The sequence below is a fragment of the Athene noctua genome, chromosome 2, assembly GCF_965140245.1.
Source record: "Athene noctua chromosome 2, bAthNoc1.hap1.1, whole genome shotgun sequence".
NCBI classification, from domain to species: Eukaryota; Metazoa; Chordata; class Aves; order Strigiformes; family Strigidae; genus Athene; species Athene noctua.
The window spans coordinates 30365116-30386297 of record NC_134038.1 but is presented as its reverse complement, the minus strand read 5'-3'; the positions used below and the strand labels follow the sequence as shown (position 1 = coordinate 30386297).

Here is a 21182-nt window from a genome sequence, read left to right as displayed (position 1 = left end):
TAATTATATACTCTTACACTTGGTATACACATACAAATGTTTATACTTCCACCATCGTTATCTATTTATGACATACAGATGATGCTTTCAAAGTTGTTTTGTAGTCACAGAGTGAAATCTTGACTCCATTAAAGTGAAGAGAAGCACAGGTGTTGATAGAAATGGGATGCTATACTCTGACCTTTCAAAGTGCACAAATGGTATGGATTCATAAGGAGTGACTTTCTCAGGGCTTTGGGAGACAGGCATCTGAAGGGATTTCTGGAAGATGATTAAGAGCTGAAAACTCCACTGCCTGCAGAGGGCATATTTCAAGGGCTGGAAACACATCCAATTATTTTCTTTTAAAATTCTCTTTTAGGAGGATGTGTCTCACTGGAAATAAGTATTTCACATTTGCGGCACTGTTAACTGTGTGTCATATATCATTGAGATACTGCCTTTTGTAAAACACTTATAAACTCCTCCAGCCTCATTTTAGCATTTCTGTGGTCTGATTAGGGCTGTTCCCAGGTAGATGTTACTGCCAGAGTATCATGCAAGATGAAGGTCATACATAAAATTCTACCTTGATGTAGAAGAGTTGCCAATCTGCTGGAATTTCCAAACAGACACGTCCAGACCTTATAAAAGCGAACATTATAGGTCAGATTCTCATGCTTGGATTATTTCAAGTCAGACTGTGCCAGTGTGTATAAAAGTAGACAGCCCAGCTCAGATTTGGATTTCAGTGTGACTGCCATACAAGCAAATCCCTATGGGAAAAAGAGTCATCTTCCTGCAGTTTATTAGTTCAGTTTTTCAGGTCTAGAAGACGTGTCTTAAACAGGCAGTATATTTTTGTTGTACCATATATGCATGGGATATTTAACAAATTTGCTCTATTTTTTTGGGCTACTGATAGTCTTTTAAGTCTATGCTCATTTTAATAATTGCCACAAGGAAAACTTGTTCACCTTTTAGTTCATTTTGCTGAAGTCTGGCTTATTGTTTCCATGTTTATTGTATTTCATGGACTAAATATTAAGTTCTGCAAATGGTGATGTAGGTTCTGAGCCACAACAGGAGAATGATGGGATTTTGCAAGCAAGATACTAGAGTCTGAACTGTGGACTGCTGAGTTATATGCCTTCTGAAATAGCAAGATGCATTAAAAGTCTGCCTAATGTTTGTCTAGCTGTGCTACATTCTGCTGTTCATCAAATAAAGTAAATGTAGCTAAAGAACTCATCATGTATAAAACCAACAAAATTGACCCAATATGCTTCTCATTTTCCTTTGGCAGATCTTCCAACATAGATCTGGCTGTCAATGGGGGTTTCCATTCATGCCTACAATGTTTTCCGTAGCATGGCATCCCAGTGAAGTGGAAGGCATATCAGTTTGGCTTTTTGGCTATGGCATGTCACCATGGCATCTCTCAATCAAAAGCACTGAGTGACATGCCTTTCTTGCACTGCCTGGCATGTGCAATATGTCAAAAAACATTGCTGCCCCTTCCATATTGTATATTATCAAATTCTTCTTGTTGTATTGTTTTCTTCCACGAGTTATTAAATATAGCGGAAGATATTTTATATTTAGATTGGCCACAGGCATTGAGTAAATGCTTTTGCTTATTTAACAATGTGCTCATTGTGGGCACATTCTGTGCTCCGGTAAAGCCCTTTGCATGAAATCACCCATGGGAAATAGCCCTGAGCACGGTGGAACCTGGAAAACTTAGCTTTGACCAGGGGAATTCTTGAACTACATCCTGCTGGCGTACTTACTTCTGTGTGTCCCCTTACAGTCAGTCATTCCTAGCTGTCAGGCTGGTCCCTGGAGACTGCTGGAAATTGGCATGCTGAGGTGGAGCAGCACTCTGGTTGTTCTAGTTATATCAAGGTATTGGCCAAGCTGGTCATGGCTGGCAGAGCCCAAAGCTGCTGTAAGTCACTTTTCCATGCATCATTCTTCTGTACGTGCTTTGTGTGCTTCGGGTAAAGCCATGGCTCTGAGCCATTTTCCAGACTCCTCTCATTTTTGCTTTCCATTCTCAAAGAAAGCATCTATGATTTCAGGTAAGGTATTTTTGTTAGCGAAATGAGCATGATTATGCCTTTTGTTTAGCAGAAGCAAATATTGTATCTGAGCTGCAAGTCCAACATACAGTGTCTCATAGCTACAGCATGTTCATTAGTACAGCTCCCTTTGCTTTGATCTTTCATTTAGGTGACAAATGTACAAAACGCTATTTTGGAGGAAGAGTATCTTATTGGTTAGATAACCAACAGGACAACTATATTTTTTTTATTCTGGTAAGTTTTTTAAGTAAACCGTTGTCACCAGCTGTCCGGCTGTGATACTGTGACTGGGTACCAATTTCAGACAAGAGCATGTCTGCAGTTACTGTGCAGGCTAAAACCTCTCACTTTCAGTCTCATTTCATCCCACCGCATTTCTCTTCAGTTAGACATGTGTGATGCAGACACTTGTCTACTTTACACGGGTGGTTTTATTACCATAACAGAGAAGCAGTTTAGCATTAAGATTGCTTATTTCCACTGGGACGGGATTATACTACTTTTTTGATACTACATTTTTAAAGATACAGCAAAGATAGGAAGCTGTCTGGCAGGCATCTTTCAAAGCTGAAACATCAGCTGTGTTCTTTAATGTCATCACTTTCCATGCTATGTCACTTGCTTTTTACTTAAGTCCTTACATTATATGTGCTGTATTGTTGGATCATTCTAAAAGGTCAGTCTGAGAGAAGCCACATTTAGTATTTATTCAGCCTGCACTTCACCTAGCAATCTCCAGGTGACGCTCAGATCACTTCTACCTTTAAGGACAAAACCAGAATGCTATGAACAGATGCACAGCTTGCTTTCTGCAAATAAAATCATAGATAATGACTTTACTAATAATTTTTATCCCAGACATTAATGATGCTGCTGAAATCTGCCATTTGCTTTGGTCAGTTTGTTTCAATTCTCCGGTTTTCCTCTTACCTTTCATTCCCTGATTTCTCAAACCTTATCTTTCTGATGAAACAGCTGTCAAGTTGCTATGTCTTACAGTGCTGCTGAGTATTACTGCATGTAGATATGTTCCTGAGCGAATATGATCTGATTGAAGCACAGAGTAAGGAGGACTGTATTGGATTCCCTGTTGTTTTGTAGTCATCCTGCCTACTCAGAGGTAAACAATTTCAGCTAGGATATTTTAAAGTGTATAAGAGATGTAGGACGACTTTTATGAAAGCCATCCTTAAAAATGTTGTACCTCAATTCTCCCCCAGAACAATGGTTATAATATAATATATTTTCAGAAGATATTGTGAAGATGCTTTTATTAGTGACATACCACAGTACTGTGGGTGAAGTTACTGCAGCTGGGCTCACAGAAGTCCTGACGTTTTTCATGAATCGCATAGGTTGATCTTGTCATGCTCTCACCTTTGCTATTTCAGATGGCGATTGGCTTTCTAAGTATGTTGAAGGTTTAGAAAATAAAAAGAAATCACTGCATTACAGCCGTGAATGCACTAGGTAACACTGTTCTTCTTAAATGTCTCAAACTGTGGCCTTTTCCATTACAGAATTGTTTACTTCCTAGAGAAAGCAGTGTTACGCAGGTTAGATGATAATGAATTTCTGAGCCAATATCAGAAGAAAAGGATAAATGTGTAGGTAGGTCCTAAGGGATACAAAAGTAATTTTATTGTGATTATCTCTTAATGCAGATAAAGCTACTACATTTTCTTTGTGTTCTACATTTGATGATGGAAGCAACAGGAAAAGAATACCACCGCCACAAAGTCAGTGACGTGCTGTGATATGACTCAGGGCCTGGGGCCGACTCCAAGTACCCACGCTGTTGATCCTAGCATTTGTAACTTATGTGTAAGTCAGTGCCTAGAAGCCACGACCTGCAGAAGCTGACAAAGAGCTGCTCCTCCAGGTGCAAAAGGGCCAGCTCATTGGAAAGCTAAAATATGAAGACTTTTGCTGTAGGCATGGGGCTCCTTAATAAAGAAGATTGTATAAATTCTCATGTAGAGGAATGAACTGAAATACTAAGGGAAAGAACCGACTTGCACCCTTTTCTGTGTAATACAAATCACATCCCTTACCTCCATAAATGGCTTCAATAAGCATTCCTTGTATATGTGAAGTTGATTAAGTCTCTCTGAACCTTCAATAAATAAGCCCAGTAAAGCTGTCTGTTTATACAGACGGAAAATGAGCTGCTCCAGTTAGAATTTCATGAGCTCACAAATGCTTCTCTTTAGGAAGATGAGGCAGAAACCATTTCAGAAGGATTAATGTCTAAGCTTTCTGAATTAAAATTGCAACAGGTGTCAATTTTACATGCCTGTCCTCACAACGAATGTGACATTATCCATTTGATTGATGAGAGTAAAAGTTTGTATTTTCTTTTGTTTCAGAGTTCTCTTTTTAAAGTGGAAGGATGTTATTTTCCATACCATTTTACCTAAATCACATCCTAGTAGTTCCTGAATTGAATTCTGCCTAAGGAAAATATGAGGAACTACATTATTTGAAGGACAATTTGATAATGAGCACATTCCTAAGAGAGAGACCTTGTCCTACCTTTCTCTCAAAGGGGGGATGTCTACTTATGATTAACTTCAGAGCAAAAAGAATTACTACACACGTTTAAGAAAATCATTGTAGTTACCCTAAGTCCATGTTTAGTTAGTTACAGCCTAGCTATATAGGTAAACTAGAAGGGGAATCTTTATCTTCCAGCTGGTTTTGGGACATGAAATACGACCATATTAATCTTAGGCTCTGTATGTTGCAGCTTCTCGACCTTTTCCCTGTACCTCATCAATAAAAAGGGTTTACAACCTCTCAAAGCTTCAGATTGATTTCCATGCTACTTTCCAGTGCTGATGGGTACAAGGAGCATTTGAGCAAGTTCACTGCAACGATGTTGGGTATCTCCATGGTTCGTGATGCTTCTTGGCTGACTCCCAAATATTTAGTTTGGGATATTATTTAACTTGAGGTATGAAGTCTGAAGTAGTATTTAGCTCGAGGTAGATATAGTTGCAGCAGTGATAACATGGACTGGCAAAGCCATGGGAGACTGCCGCAAAGCTGGCATTTGAAAAAAAGCTCTGAGCATTCAACATAGATGTAGAGACAAAGCCAACTAACACAGCCATCCTGATCACTAACCCTCCGTCATTTGAAAAACAGCTGTTTTCATGACCGAAATATTGACGGCTAAGTTGCCTAATATGAGAAACACATTTGGTGTAAAGCTCCCTGAGTGAAGGCGAATCGACAGGATGTCAAACCCAAATTTGACCGAATAGCCAGGAATGGCCTCGTCTGGGGCCGGCAGAGGCCAGCTTCGCGTAATGGCAAGGGTTTGCAGGCTACCAGATAGCCTTCCCGGCGGACACAGTGTGTCGCGGAGGTGTTAAATGGGAGTACTTGTGCGAGCCGTGAAGCCACAGCTCTGAAGCCCACCCGCCCTGGGAGCTCGCTCAGTCACCCGGGCGGGCCCCGCGCCCGCCGCACTGCCCGCAAGCGGGGGAAGCCGGCCGGGCCGGGCCGGGGGACGGCGCTCCCTCCTGCCTGGCTCCCGGTGCCCGTGCAGCCGGGCAGCTCTCCCTCCGCCCGAGCCCGCCGCACGTCCCCTCCGCGGGGCTGCGGGGCGCTCCCGCCGGTCCCGCCGCGGGTTCCGCACCAGCACCTGCCCGCCCGCCCCGCACGGGCCCCTGCGGCGGCGCAGCCGCCCCCTCCCCCGCGCGGGCAGGGCGGGCTGCGGCGGGGCCCAGCGGGAGCGCGATGGAGGGAGGCGCTGGGCCCCGCCGCACCCCGCGGCCGCCTCCGCGCAGGGGAAATGGCTCTCCCCTCCCCGCCCCGCGGCTCCCCACCGCCCCCCGCCCCGGCCCGCCTCGCCGCCTCCCGCCGCCGCCCTCCCCCTGCCCACGCCTCAGGGGAGGAGGCGAAGCCGCGGCGGTCTATAAAAAGCCCCCCGGGGCGGGAGGGTAGGAGGGAGGGGGCAGCCGGGAGGTGTGTGGCGTGGCGGGACGGGGCGCGGGAGCGGCACCATGGCCCAGTCCGTGTGGGGCTACGACAGCGACAACGGTGAGTGGGGGCGCGGGGCCGCCGGGCGGGCCGGGGCTGACCCGGGGCGACATTTCCGTGCCTTCCCCCCCCAGGACCCGACCACTGGCATGAAAACTACCCCATGGCCAAGGGAGACAAGCAGTCGCCCATTGAGATCAACAGCAAAGACGTGCAGCACGACAGTTCTCTCGGCCCTTGGCACGCCAGTTATGACCCCGGGGCAGCGAAAACCATCCTGAACAATGGGCGCACCTGCCGAGTTGTCTTCGACGACACTTTTGATCGATCAGGTTGGTTTCTGGTTTGGCTTTTGGGGGTTGTTAGGAATTGAGGTTTGCAAAGCGCTGGGAATCAAAACGCATCCTGTGGAACCTGGCCTACAGAGGCTGGCCGAGAAAAGTCATTTGGGTACGTAAAAAATGGCACGTGGTCCCGGAGTTTATTCTGGTGGACCCAGCCATGTTTAGGTCCACCATAGGTGGGACAGCGAGGCGGTAGCTGCAGGGGCACCCCTGAAATACAGACTCAGCTGGAAAGTGGACTTCTCCCCAAGTCACCTCCTTCAAGGCGGACACCGCATCCTCAGCTGTTGTGCAAGGTGAGAGAGCGTCATCCAGGGGGGGTTAGTGCACGCTCTGAGGCACTTTGAAAACACACAGCTCGTGTGTTTCCACCAACTGTGATCTTGATTTCTTCAGTCAGTACAGGATGTCTTAAGAGCCTCCACACCCTGAAAAAGCTGTGAAAATAGCATTTATGAAAATAACATTTCATACCTTCTGGAAATCTCTGAAATGGCTTTGTTACTTAATTGAGAAAAAGCAGTCTCTAATCGCCAAGTTAAATTGTTCAAAACTTGATTCCAGAGCTGTATCAGTGTGTAGCTCTGAATGCAGACAGGCAACAACAGCCAAAATGAATAATAAATTCACAGTACCGTATAATGAGTATAATATATCTCAAGACTGTATAATACATCTCGAGACTATGCAATTATTGATCTGTCCTTTATCAAGGAGGAACTAGTTTAACTAATGGAAAACACAGTTACTTTCCATTGTATTTTTCTTCATCTGCTTTGATGGCATTTATATTTGGATTTTGTTTTTAGTAGGCTATATAATTAATGAAATATATCTGCACTACACTGAAAGATCACCATCTCTCTTGTTCATCTTGATGAACTCATTGTTTCCTTGGAGTCCTTTATTTAACATTACAGCTATCTGTTATTGTTCCAGATCTTGCAGATGGAATCTAAGCTATTTAGGACAGGGAGCATCTCTTTGTTATGTATTTGTGTGGTGCTTTTAGTATTTATTAACACAGTTTCTACACAGTGGCCTCAGACAAACCATAAATAGCACTTTGTTAAAACACGGAATGCTCTTCCACAAGCACTGCATAAAATCAATGCCATGGCTCAAAGCATAGGAAGTAAATTCATTATGAACCTTTTCATGTGGTTCTGCTCTATCTTTCCAGCTTCCTAAAGGCTGAAATGTTGAGACAGAGGCAGCTCAAGAACCCATTTGCCCAGGGAACTGTAGGAGAAAGACCCTGATTTGGCCAGCAGAGTGCAGCCCTTGGTCCAGCCCTTCCTCTGAATCATCCTTTCTCCATTCCCTCCCCAACTGTCCCCTCCCTATCATCTCTGTTGTTCCTCTGGACACCCAGTGTGTACATTCCATGCTGCTGTTACTAACTTTCTGCAGGCTGATGGACAGTAAGTAGTTCAGGGCTCCAGCCTTTCATAGAGATGTGTCCAATTAGAATCAAATACAATGTTTGACAGCTCTGAAAAACCACATGAAGAAGCATTTCATAAACATAGCCTTAATGTTGGCTTCTGTGGTGGCAACAGCTGAGGAGAAGTAGTAGTCACAGACCTGCTTTAAACTGGAGAAAGAAATCTAGCTAGAAGATAGTATTTTTTTTTTTTTTTTTTAATCGAATCACATGGAAAATCTTGAATATTAAAAAGATTTATTTTTATGCTAGAGGAATCTGCATACTGTTATGAAGTGCTGTCTCCCAAGAGTTTTACAGTATTTGAGCTCTGAAAATGGCCACCTGTAAGAAACAACTGCTAAATGAGTTTCTAACTCTCATACTGATTTAGCTTGTAGATCCCATAAATTCAGCTCCTGAAAGTTCCTGCCTCCAGCTGATTTCACTGTGAAATGGCAAGCAAATACTTGTGAAGAATTGGGCCTTAGAGTCTATGCCTTATTTTTCCTACATTGAAAAGAGAAACAATAATAATAATAATAATGATATTATTATTATGTGACATTCTTTTCCATTGAAGGCTTCTACAGAAGGCTTACTCAATACTGTATTGATTTAGTTATGATGATTTATTTCTGTATGAACAAACTCAAGAAGACCTGCATGCCTAAAACTGAACACAGTGCTTTGTTTCAGCCCTCCCTCCTGACCCCTGCAATGGCTGTGACACCAACTAAAAAGAGAAACTGCAAAGTAAAACCTCTTGCTCTATGTAGGTTTTCCAACACATATGATATCAAGAATTAATTTGAGACCATTGGGCAGAAGAGGGTTTAAATATTATTTCAGTGTTAACTTTGAACTTCAAAGCTATTTGTAGAAGTTCAAACTTGAATGCTATTTAAACAAGTTATTCTGGCACTGCAGTTGTAAACTGCATTATCAGCTTTCTGTGTAAGGAAACACGTCTCATTCCTGCCTTAGGTAATGAATGAAAAATGTATTTGAGAGCTTACCCTCTAAGCAGTCCCTGTTCAAAAGAATCCCCAAACTGAAAGAGCAGGTGTGATGTTTTGAAAGTCAGAATCAATGACTGCAAATCAGTAAACTGTCAGACTGATGCATGGTCAGCATTATGTGGCTAACATCAGAAATAATAGCTTCTTAATTTGTTTCACTGGTGGCAGTGTTAAATGTGGACTATAGCTTTTGCTTGCTCAGGAACACTTCCTGACTCATTTGACCTAAACTCTTTTCTCTCACTTTCAAGAAATAGGTAATTCTTCCAGAAGCAGCAAACTATGCTGTAACCACTGTTCAGTTCAGATGTCTGAACTGTGAAAGGTATGCCAGTCATGGACTAGAGGTATGCTTCAAAGCACCTTTGGGACAATTTCACAGTCCTATCCCCAGACATTTCACAACAGACCATTTTCTTGGCCAGAATCAGCTGTGAATACCTTCCTTCTCTCTTCACATCAGGAACTATAGCATGTCCACTTGCAAAGAGAAACGGGGCTTGTTGGGCTTCTGGGGTTTGAATCTGGGCTTGACTCAGCAGCTTCCACAGTTCTCACATCAAACAGGACTCTCCCTTGAGTGATAACAGAATTCATCCCCAATCTTGTAAACTGGTGAGTGTTGTGACCCCCACTGCAATCAGCTGGATTTACAGGAGGTCCTCCACACTTTTAAAAAACAGGTCCCTGTTCAGTAAACATGTATGTCAGCATTTTGTAGATTAGAGTTGACGTAGATTATCAATTGCAGTGCTGAGAGGTGGGCCGCTCACGGGAGCCTACAGGCTGCGTCAGCTTCACTTGCATTGGGGTTCGTCTGATGACCATGGCTCTGAGCATGTTATAGATGGGGTGAAATATGCAGCAGAGGTAGGACCTATTTTTAATAGTAGTATTCAATACTAACGGGAATTTGACTGATTGTGCATCTGAACAGATTAACCATTCTCCTTTTGCAAGTATTTATGTTTTTTCTCCTAAAATCTATCGATGAAACTTGTGAATACTCATCAGCGTGCAGTGGGATAAGTTACATCTGCCAACAAATGTATCTTTGCAAGTATATACTAATGTGGAATTTGCTTCTTCAAGCAAGAGTTTTTGCTGATATTTTAAAATGTTTTAAAAATATTTGAGATAAAGTGATTTGTTATTTTCAGATAAGATCTGAGATCTGGTTTTTGCTGACATTTTTTGGCTTTTAGCTGTTTCTGGTATAGCTTGAATTACTAAGTTAGTTTCAGAAAACATTACTAATGTATAGAAAAACTCTCTAAAATCACATTTGATAAACTGACATTCAAAATTAGATCTGCCTTAAAACTGATTTAGCGTGGTAAAGAGTATCTTCTAGTTTCTGAACATCTGTGCTTTAAAATCTGTGTGTTTATTTTCAGGAACTGTGATAAACAGATGTTGGAGGGGTTTTTTAAATAAACTACTGCACTATTGTTGTCCAAATTTGCTAAAATTTGTGGCTGCTCTAGGCCCTGAAGATTTCTTCAGGTAATAAATGTAAATTATTTCACTATTGATGCTAGTGAATTACTAGCAAATGTTACCTCCTTCCTCCATCTTATTTGAGAATGGGCTCAAAATATATGCCTATGCCCACAAAAAGTCTGCAGTAGTGTTTTCCTGCCTTCCGCCTATACTCTCAGGATGCAGAAGAGTCTCTGCCCATAGGAGGCCCATTTTCTCCTTATCATAGGAGAAAATTCAGGCAGATATTTTGCAGGGACAGTGTGCACAAATATTGCAGAGATGGCTGTGAGTGATGGTTTGTTGTTTTGTTTTTTTTTTCCCATCCCTTAGCCACAGCCAAAGTGTGTTAATGTTCTACTTTCTGTGGCCAACTAAACACAAATTCTGCTTCCTCAAGCTATTTCTTGGTTAGATCAAACACAGACTTTTTACTTAGCTGCTTTTTTTTTTTTTTTTTTTTTTTTCCAGTACTCAGATATTTATCGACAGGAAAAGAAAGCCTGGAATATATGAAGTTTTGCAGAATGCAACCAAAGATATATGGCTGCTCCACCTTAGGAGTGATAGCCTCAAGAGAAAAGAAACAGAGCAATGCATTACTTTATATTTATATTCAGGGCAAATGATTTTGTTGCTATTTTAAATAATTGTTACTATGCTTAAAAAAAGGTTAAAAATTTACATTCAAAATATGCACCAGACTCCTATTTTTTTTTGCATGGTGCTATATTCCAGACACTACTTATTTTGAGATTCTATACTGCTGGTTGCAGCATTTGTAGCTATATTCAGGAGCCAGAGATTTTCTGGAAGGAGATGTGAAAACTTGAAATATATCCTGAAAATACAGCATTGTTGGAAGTGGAAACAAGAAAGAAATGTCAGGTTACTATCTCCACTCCTTTCTAATACAATGTTCTGGGAGTAGTGAGATAGAAAACAATATCATACATACTACATACAACCCAGTGTAAATCCTTGAGCAGTTATCTGCATAACATAAAGATCTAAAAATCTACTTTGAGATGAAGTGCATGTTAGTAGGTGTTTTATGCACTGCATGTGTGCATGTCACATGCTTGGCTTAAATGGTTTATAGTTGAATTTTCTGATTAATTTTTAAATGGATTGTGTGGTAAACTCCATTTTCTCTCTGTTATGCTTCGGTTAAATACAAAGTGATGCTTTATAGAAAGTCTGAACATATGGACACATGGGGACAGGAATAGGAAACACGTACAGTTTTCTTTTTCATGTTCATTCTTTTACTGACTGTACTGGAAACTTTTCTCAATATAAAAGCTTGTAAGATTGTGCTGTTGTCAATTTCTTGCATTTATAACTGAGGTTTCATTGGTTTTTAGTTACATATGGTGCACTGGAATCCAAAACATGGTAATTTTGCTGGAGCTTTGAAACAACCTGATGGAGTGGCTGTTGTGGGCATTTTTCTGAAAGTAAGTGGCAAATATTCAGTCTTCATAATTTTCTGTATTTTTCATCTTTCTGTAGTGCCAGGGAAAAAAGTTCCCATCGTTTTTCCCTGCACTGTATCATTTTACAGGAAAACATTCAAAGCGATGCACAGACTGAAGTCACACATGTCCTTGGGCCCTCCAGATTCCATGCACTAACCTGTTCAGAGCCGACTTCTGACACCATTCGTGACACCTGTGGCACATATCATGGGTGGTATTGAACAAGAGACACACAACTTCAAGCCTGGGACACTTGCTAACTTTGTCCCTGGTGGCTGACCAGCTCTTTGCTGTGGTGTGTACTGAGTGAGGAGGACAGTCTGCATAGGAAGAGTATTTCCTCCCGCCCTTTGTCTGCTAGCAGGTATTGTATCTGCCTGTCAGCAAGGTTATGTTGACTGATTCCCTTCCTTGGTCTCTTGCTGATCCCCACATAAGCTGGGAATCAAAAGGAGTTCAACGAACCTGCTCCAAAAACAAATAATTGGTGGTAAAAGAAGTTCACTGAACATTTTAACCTTGAAATACAACCGTTTCATAACAAAATAATACTGCACCAATATTTTCTGATTGAATTTTTTTTATATACAGAAAGAAAGCTATCATAGTATCAAATCTGTATGTGATCTAGGCACTAAGAAACACTAACAGGCAGACAATGTAATTATGCAAACTCCAGCTATGTGACTGTCATTTTACCTGCAGGTGGGTATTTCAGTTTGAACACAGTGTCAAAGAATAGCTCTCCTTTTATTGTTTTATCACTACTAAGCTGCATTTGTACAAGCAATAGCAAGTGGATGTAATTAATTTTGCCACAGTGTCCCTGGAGAGGCTAGATCAAATGTAATTCTAGTCCTGTTGCACTGTGAGCCAGCCTGACCTTTTTCTTGTGGTTAGTTTAAACTGAAGGTCAGCACCTGTCCAGATTCTCCCCTGTGACTATGTCCTTCAATTACTCTCCCTTTGTCATTTCTTCTGGTCTCTTTTAGGCTAAAGCTTTATCTTGTAAAACACAACTTAAAAAGTATAACATTATGTTCTTATTAACTATGCTAAGGTCAGCTAAAAGGTCTAGAAAAGTAAGTAGTATCACTATATCTTCTCTGGACATCTTTCCCAATTTCCTTCTTGCTCTTTGACATAGGAGGCATTGTTTTGCTCTGGGTTTGTCGTGTTCCATGACTAGGTTTTTGGATATTGCTAAAACAGAGATTGAATTATCTCCTGAAGAATTGAATTTAATCTACTTCGGAACAAGACTTGGCAATAACAGCACATCTTATGCCTACCATCTTTATTCTTCTGGGATGCAGAGCCATGTCAAAGCTTTTGCAAGTGCTGAACGTCATAACATAAGTAATAAAGTGACCCCATAGCTTGAGGAGGTCATGACATGAATTTCATCATACGTCTTACATCGTCTCATCTGACTGCATATATGCTGCAAAATGTTTGAAGTGTCTGCAGGAACTCCAGTTCTTCAGGCTGTCAACGCTTTGCCGAGTGCTCATACGTCTCACAGTGGTTGTGGGTTGCTTTCAAACCAGAGGCCAAGGACTGGGCCCTGGACGGTGTAGATGATGTTGTCTGAGTGCACAGTTTGTTCCTCAGACAATGGGAGATGCCTTGTAGTCTTTCAATCCATATTTTAATTGCAAAGCCAGTTACTTGAGTCTTCTATTCCAGATGTTCTTTTAACACATATAATTTTGTATCAGTGTGTACCAGATGCTCTGAGAGTACTGCTGCCTAACTTGACAGATGGGATGTACTGAATCTCTTTCAAATACTGTGGAACATGATGAAAAAATACAGTACTTGTGCTTTGCATTACAGGTTGGAAAAACTCCCAAGCCAGAGATTAAGAGAATTCTTCAAGGAATTGATAACATTAAGACCAAGGTATCAAAACTATTTTTGTGATCTGATGTAGTTGAAAAGCAGCAGAAGCAGAAATAAGAACTTCAGATTCAGTCTTTTTGGCATCATTCTGATACCTAACAGTAGCACCAGAGGTGATACACTGGACTGTGGAATAGGACACTTTCGTTTATTAAGTATACATGTAATTCCTCACTTCTTTAAGTATTCTTCTTGTAGAGGATTTTGTATCAATCCTTGCATGCACAATTGATAGTCTTATTGATACTGCTCTGTAGAATTATCATATTATGCAAGTATCAAGAAGAAATTAAAAGCTTTTTGAATTTGAGGACAGCAGTGGCCAGACCAAATGCATATAATTCAGTCAGAAATTTACTTAGCCTCAAATGAGAAGAAACTAGCAGGAATGATGGAGCAAGCTCCCAGTCAGTGTAAGAGAGATTAAAAACTTTATTAATTTTAAGGCAGAACTGAATTACTTTATAAAAGGAATTACATGTTAGTAGGTTCTGTCCTCCCATGATCCTAGTACAAATAGCGTTGTAAGCCTATTCTAAATTGTTTTCCAATTTAACTAATGATCTAATGACCAAAGTCCGCACCTATTACATGGATACAACTGCAGAAGGGATTTCTTTGCAGAAAATTGTGATGCTGCATCTATTGTTACTTAACATTATTAAATATAAACCTAGCCTCTAGGTATACTTTAGCAATTCTACTTCATGATAAGCTTTATGATTCTAATGATGCTAAAAGTCCCTTTTTTATTTGACACTGAACATACCACCAGACCCCAAGACTGAATTTTACAAATTTTGCAGGCATTTTCTTCCAAATGTAGTAAATTTCTTGCATTTCATTTATGTACATACGTACTGTCGTTGCTGTTTGGGTGTGAGGCTGAGATCTGTTCTCACTCAGAGTCATATTAATTTTATTTTTTCAACCTTTTCTTAGTCTTCAGATACAATTCAGTTCTTTCTACTAAGGGAACTGAAGGTTATTTTTTTGCCCTACCCTTTTCTCCCCCTTCTGTGTCAATGATATCCATCTGATACAGAGTCAGCTTTCTCTCATAATCCCTGTATCATTTTTTGGCCATTCACATGCAGAAGAGTTTTTCCACAGTTAATAAAAAGTTGATCAATCACCCTAAGAAACGCTGTCCTACAATGATGACAAGACGGCAGTGATGTCCACTCCAATACAGTCTGTATGATTCTGCCTAACTGGAGATTTTATTACTTCTAACAGCAAAAAAATAGAATTCTCATTTCCTACATACAGGTGTTCTCTGTAGTGGTTCTGAAAAAAGCAACAGTAGAAGAAAAGCAGGGAAAGATAGGTGCATATGCAAACTCATATCATCACATTCATTTTACCAAGATTACTTATTTTTCAGGAAAGATTAATGGATGCTATCACTGGTGTATTTATCACACATGCAGTTCCAATTGCTCTGATGCATTACAGGCAGAGGACTTGGACACTGTACTGTATTTACTGAAAAAGCACAATTTTATTGGTGAAGTCACTTGCAAACTGATGTTGAACTTGCAGAATAATTTTGTCAGGAAGATACATTTATAGTCTTGATGTTATTCTTTCTACCTGTATTTTGTGCAAGGATGAATGGAAAAGACTTCAGCTCCTCCCATTGCACTTTGCAGGGTAATACTCTGTTCCCATCTAGAGAAGACGCTCCATGATAGGAGAAGGAATTAGGAGTAATAGATGTTGCTTTCCAGAACTGCATCCTAAATACTGGAGAACTGGTCACCAGTAGAGTCCTTGTCACCCTGAGGGGACATGGGAATCTCATCACAGTCCTGTGGAGATACTCTCTTGAGTATCCTATTCAGTGGAAAAGGAAAGCTTCTCAGGAAATGTTGTCTGGTATCTGCTGTTCTCTCTTGTCTGGTGATAATCACCTTTAGTTGTAAGACATTCAAGATGCAGTACTCTTTCAGGAAATATTTTAATGTTTTACATTAAGTGTAGTAGTGCTAACGAAAAGATTGAGAGTGTCACCGTGACAGTGTAATTAGAGCACAATATTGGGAGGAGAGAGATGCGGATTTAAATTGCTTCAGATACAGGAGAAGACTAACAAATCTGGGATAAATGCCTGGCCACTGTTCTATTGGATAAAAAGGGTACCAGTACCTGCAGTGCCACACCCTTTAAATTTTATCCCAAGTGACCCAAAATAAAATTTTTATAATTCCAGAACAGAATAATTTAACAGTGAATTTGCTTTGGTCCCACACAACTGAGTTTGTAATTTCTTTTAATGTATTAATGGAACCAAAATGTCAGTTATTATTAATTGCAGGGCAAATGCTTGACAGGAAGAAAAGGAGAGTGATCTCTTGCATGAGTCTTGATATTTATTTACTTCCTTTATAATAACATAGATACTAATGTCTTTTTAAGATGCATATCCCTAGAATTACTGCAGAGAATTATTTTTTGTTTCTCTAAGGGGAAAGAGGCTCCTTTTCAGCACTTTGATCCTTCAATTCTTTTCCCCAAATCTCGGGACTACTGGACCTACCATGGTTCATTCACTACACCCCCCTGTGAGGAGTGCATCACTTGGATTCTCTTGAGGGAGCCGATTGAAGTCAGCTCAGACCAGGTAAATTCCAGCTAGTTCTGCTACTCCTTTACCAGCTCTTAACAGTGTCTCAGTATGTCAGTGTGATGATTTGCAATCCCTGTGTTACCTTGCATTTTTCAATAAGGAAAGCTTTAGCTGAGGACTGTGAGAAGTTGCCTGCAGAATGGATGGTTGAAAGGGCCTGTAAACTGACCTTGAGAATCAGTCTCTCTTCCTAGACACCTCCTGGAATAGCTTCAGCAGGAGTGTTCTTGGGATCCTGAAGCCACAAAATTCAGCTGTCACAGGAGCCTTAGTTCACTGTCTGCGCTTCAGCATTGAGTGGCCAGTGAGACTAACATTTATCTTTTTTCCAGTTTAAGAAATGGCTGGTCCAGATCTTGACTTCCAAAACGCTGTCAGTGAGAAGGATCAAACTAGCTAGAACCCTCAAACCTGAATGTTAATACAAATTAATCTACTAATTGTATTAGTAGATTAATTTGTATGAACATTTGTATTTTTTTCATTTGTATTAACACAGGAAAAAGAACAGAGAGCCAGTCTGGATAAGATGACCTTCTGTTCAGTTCTTGTGTTAAAACTTTTGGTTATTTATACTATTCTCTGCTTCAGCAGTACAAGTCAGGCTATAGCCTTTTTACTGATTTGGCTGGTTTCAGAACATATTTGTTCTGCATTCTGCTGAAAGGGTAACAATTAATAAAGCAACACTGAATTTAAAATAATTTGGAGAACAAGAGCTGAGTGCTGAATTCATGACTGAACGTTGTCATCCAGTTGGCATACATTTCTCTGCCTTAGAGAACAAAATATGAACTTCTGCAAAGCAGGTTTTTCGATCAGACTGCCTTGCCTAGACTTAGATGTGCACCCTCCTTCAAGGATAGCCACATTTTCACAAGTGATTTGACTGCAGTCCAGCTCCAGCAGGGTCACAGGAGGACCCTACTCCTTTTCCATATTGTGAGTGTGGGTCAGGGAAAAATCCAAGAGAAACTCAGGCAAGGGTCAGGTGATGTGCTGTTCTGTGGATCAAGAGTGTAAAGATCCACAGAAACAGTGCTAGCTGTTGGGCTGCAGTGATCTCTACCAATAAGCTCTACCAGTATGCTTGTCATTATATATGAAAATTCCTTTTCTGTCTCTAGAGTTTGCTCTAGGCATCAAGGTCCACACTGCTTCCAGGTGAATTCACATGGACACTGTAATTTTTCTTCCTTTCAGATGGCACAGCTTCGTAGCCTTTCCAAGAACAGTGAGAATGAACCTATGAACCCACTGGTTGATAACTGGCGCCCAGTTCAGCCTGTGAAGGGCAGGGTAGTGAGATCGTCATTCAAGTGAAGTCTCAAGTCCCACTCTGCTGAACCTGAGTGAGAAAATCCCTGCATCCCAAAGTGTAGTTAGTTTTTGCTGTCCACTGCTTTTCCTCTGGATCCAGATCTGTGTTTCTCAGCTTGAAATTCTGAGTGGTAAAACTGAATCTGATTTTGAAAGCAGAAAACATACTGTATGCAAATACTAACCTTTATAAGGAATGTAAGATGTACATGATTCTTGACCACAAATGCCTCAGCATTTGTGATGGTGTCACTTCTCTGCCATGTGGTCTTGGAAGAAAAATGGGCTCAGTTTTAGTGTATAAGAATAATTTCAAAGGAAATGTAGTAAAGGCAGAAAAATGAACCAGTAGTTGAGGAAAGCAGAAATGACAGTGGGTTAATAGTACATGAACAGGGGGTAAAATGCCTGCTCCTACAACATCTCTAGTAGTGATCTTCCTCAGATATCCCACTTCCAGTGCAAACGTCCAAAGAATAAATTTAACATAACAGATTTTTTCTCTCTCTTGTTCATAGTTTGTTATCCAAGATTAGTATTCTGGGGATACAATCAGGCATACTAAGCCTCTGTGTTCGAAGAAGAAAAGATACCTTGCTGTCATTTTGGCATTTGCTGTCTTTGCCATGTCTTGCTGTTGCCCATTGATCTTCTATTACTGCTGCTATTACTTCACCCATCCAGCTGTAGAGGGCTGCTGGTATCATGTTGCCTATTTAGTATAGCAGCTTTAGTATTGCTGAGGGGGAAGTGCCTTTCTTCTGCTGTTACCTCCCAGGATGATGGATTTTTAGTTTTGATGCTGTGCCTGGTTTTTTGTTTTTGACACGTTAGTCTACATATTAATGATTTCACCCATTAGGGATTTTGTTGCATATGGCGAGGGTCTTTGTGGATGACTCATTTGTGTCATTTGTCTGTCCCACTACTGCAAAATCCATGTTAAGTCACCTGTTTGTTTATTGTGACTCTGTATAGTTAGAGACTTTAAGTGGAGTCTGTTTAGCTCTGTTACTTTCTGGGGAGACACATCGCCTCACACATATTCCGAGCAAGGAATCAACTGGCAGACGGAAATTCTAAATCATCTTTCCCTGTCCTTCATCATGTAAACTTCAGCATGCTTCCTAAACAGCATAACACAAGCACCGTCTAGGTTGAACCCACATGCAGACTATGTGAGTAAAGATCTGCTACATTATTATATTTACCATCAGGGTGATCATTCAGTATTGTACATACAGGAGACTGGACTTTCAAAGGTGGTTTGTAAAGCTTCCTGCAAATGAATCTTCTGAATTCTCTGTATTCCTCTAACTCATCAGTAGGTGGCAGAGGGGGTTCTTGACGTTGCCACAAACACGTTCACAGCAACACTGATGAGTGATACGTCCAAGTCCAAAAAAGGCAGCGTTACAAATGGCTAGAATAGGCATTTCCCAGTTCTTCACTATTTCACTTTTCACCTTTACTAGAAAAATGGTGCTCTGACAGGGAAGTAATGAATAGGCAACACTGGACAAATTCTGCTGTTATTACCAGCACAATTCAGTGAGAAGTCAGGAATGAAACTGAGGGCAGAGTTTGATCCTTTGTATTCATTTAGAAATGTTTGAAGAATCGTGGAATTCCCGTTGAGAATTCTGTATATTAGAAATGTATTTTGCTTAGTATAAAACAGTTTAATTTTAAAAACCAGGTTCATGTCAGCAGAAACTAAAATATTGATTGAATCCTGTTTACAAATGTTTTGGCATTGGCTTAATCTTATCAGAAGACAGTTCTAGGTATTACGAGTGCAGCACTTGCAATGGTACTGATTTAAGAGTCTATTAGATCTTTAAACTCCTGAATCTGTACATCTTCTGAACACATAAAAATGTTTCTACAGAAAACTCATTAGCAACATTTTTTTTCTACTGTACTATGTCTTACATGTACAATTTCTCATATTCGTATGCAGTGATCTTGGTGTTGAGAAAATGTCAACACAAGTAACCAAGACAAGAGTTTGAGTCTTTCTACTTAAAGGCCATTGACTGTGATGTTTTAATCCCTTGTTATTGGGCCCTGCACTTCAAATAACAGCTTTTGTGTCTTCAGAGAACCAATAAATTGACTTACAGAAAAAAATGATTTCTGGTTTTATTTCTAATGCTGAGCAATGATTGAAATTAACAAGAACTTAGTAGAAAACCTTGCTGCTCTTTTATTTGATACATATGATTGTAATACAGGGTGGACAGACTCTCTAGTAATCACCTTTTTTAGTTTAATATCTCATGCTGATTTCTGTGTATCTAATCAAACATCCTCAAAAATATGAGACATCAGATTGTTTCCTGTTTTCAGGTACAAAAAAAGTGTTTATTTCTCACCTGGAGACAAGCATTTCTTAACATCTTCCCAAAATTCATACATTCTTGTCTGACGTTGAATATCTCTCACTTGGATATGAATTTTGGTTTCTTGTAAGAAGCACATGATCAGTTAGTTGAAGTGTTACATCATTCTGAAATGTCCTGATTAATATACTTTCTAAGGACACAAACTTGTTAAAAGTAAAATAATATCTTAATTGCCTAAAAAATCAGATACTGAGTGCACCTACTGCTTTTGAAAGGCAGAATAGGCAGATACAGTAGTTCCAACAGCAAATGCATGCTTTGTGTGTAGACACAAAGGAAAATACAGTCTGAAATTTATATTCCCTCATGCATTTGCTCTGATTCCATTCTGTCTTCAAACTATTACTGCACAAAAGCATCAACTTCATTGCAGATATGCTCTACACTTCTGTTTTTCTCTTGAAGAATAAAGCACATGTAGTTTTGTTCTACCGCCTTTCTCTCTGATCAATAGTGTAGCTTAGTATTGATCATCTTGGTAACAAACTAAGAACGTGTTATGTGGACTCTAATACTGCTACCTCATCTATCTTAGAGAAAAACCCTCTGAGCACTGATAAATTAAAAAGTAAATATTACCCTAATCAGTGTAATGCAGTATATCCTTGACTGCTTTAATGCATAGAATTATATATATTAATTTCAGCAAGGCAGAAATGATTGAAACAAATAGCCATCTATTAGGTTTTGACAGACACTGAAACCCTCCTGGTTTCCCATACCTCACAAGAGCAATTACTAGAAAATTAAAAGCTTATTCCTACAGGCTCAAAGCTTTTTTATTAACTGAAGCAAGTCCCCCACCAACTGTGGCCGTCTTTCAGTTGGGTGTAAATTCATAACTGAACTGTGAATTCCTGGTATGACCCTCTGTATACAACTAGTTATGGTGATGCATTTCTACTACAAAATGAAGAGAACATGTATTATTTTTACTGTGTCTCAGAGAAAGACTCTTCTGGATCTGCTTACTGGTGTTTATCTGCTGAGTAATCAGAGTTAAAGAACATTCATATTTTCAGTGAGTTTAGCAAAACAATATCTATTTCTTCCTGAGGTATTTTGTTCCATGCCTCAGCAAAGGAAGCAGCTATACAGTGTGCGTT

At 40.3% G+C, this 21182-nt stretch overlaps 1 protein-coding gene across 3 annotated transcripts; it reads left to right on the top strand.

Annotated features, from left to right (window-relative positions):
• Positions 1-6016: 6016 nt before the first annotated feature.
• Positions 6017-19765, top strand: LOC141956820 (carbonic anhydrase 3-like). Of its 3 annotated transcripts, none has more exons than XM_074897648.1 (7): positions 6017-6116; positions 6191-6388; positions 9600-9718; positions 11698-11790; positions 13651-13716; positions 16187-16342; positions 17552-19765. In XM_074897648.1, the coding sequence occupies exons 1-7, from the start codon at positions 6080-6082 to the stop codon at positions 17669-17671; spliced, it is 789 nt and encodes a 262-aa protein (XP_074753749.1). In that variant the 5' UTR covers positions 6017-6079; the 3' UTR covers positions 17672-19765. The 3 variants fall into 3 exon arrangements, with proteins under 3 accessions (XP_074753749.1, XP_074753750.1, XP_074753751.1); XM_074897649.1 differs by having other exon boundaries at positions 11698-11808; positions 13681-13716; XM_074897650.1 differs by lacking the exons at positions 6017-6116; positions 9600-9718 and having other exon boundaries at positions 6237-6388.
• Positions 19766-21182: the final 1417 nt, after the last annotated feature.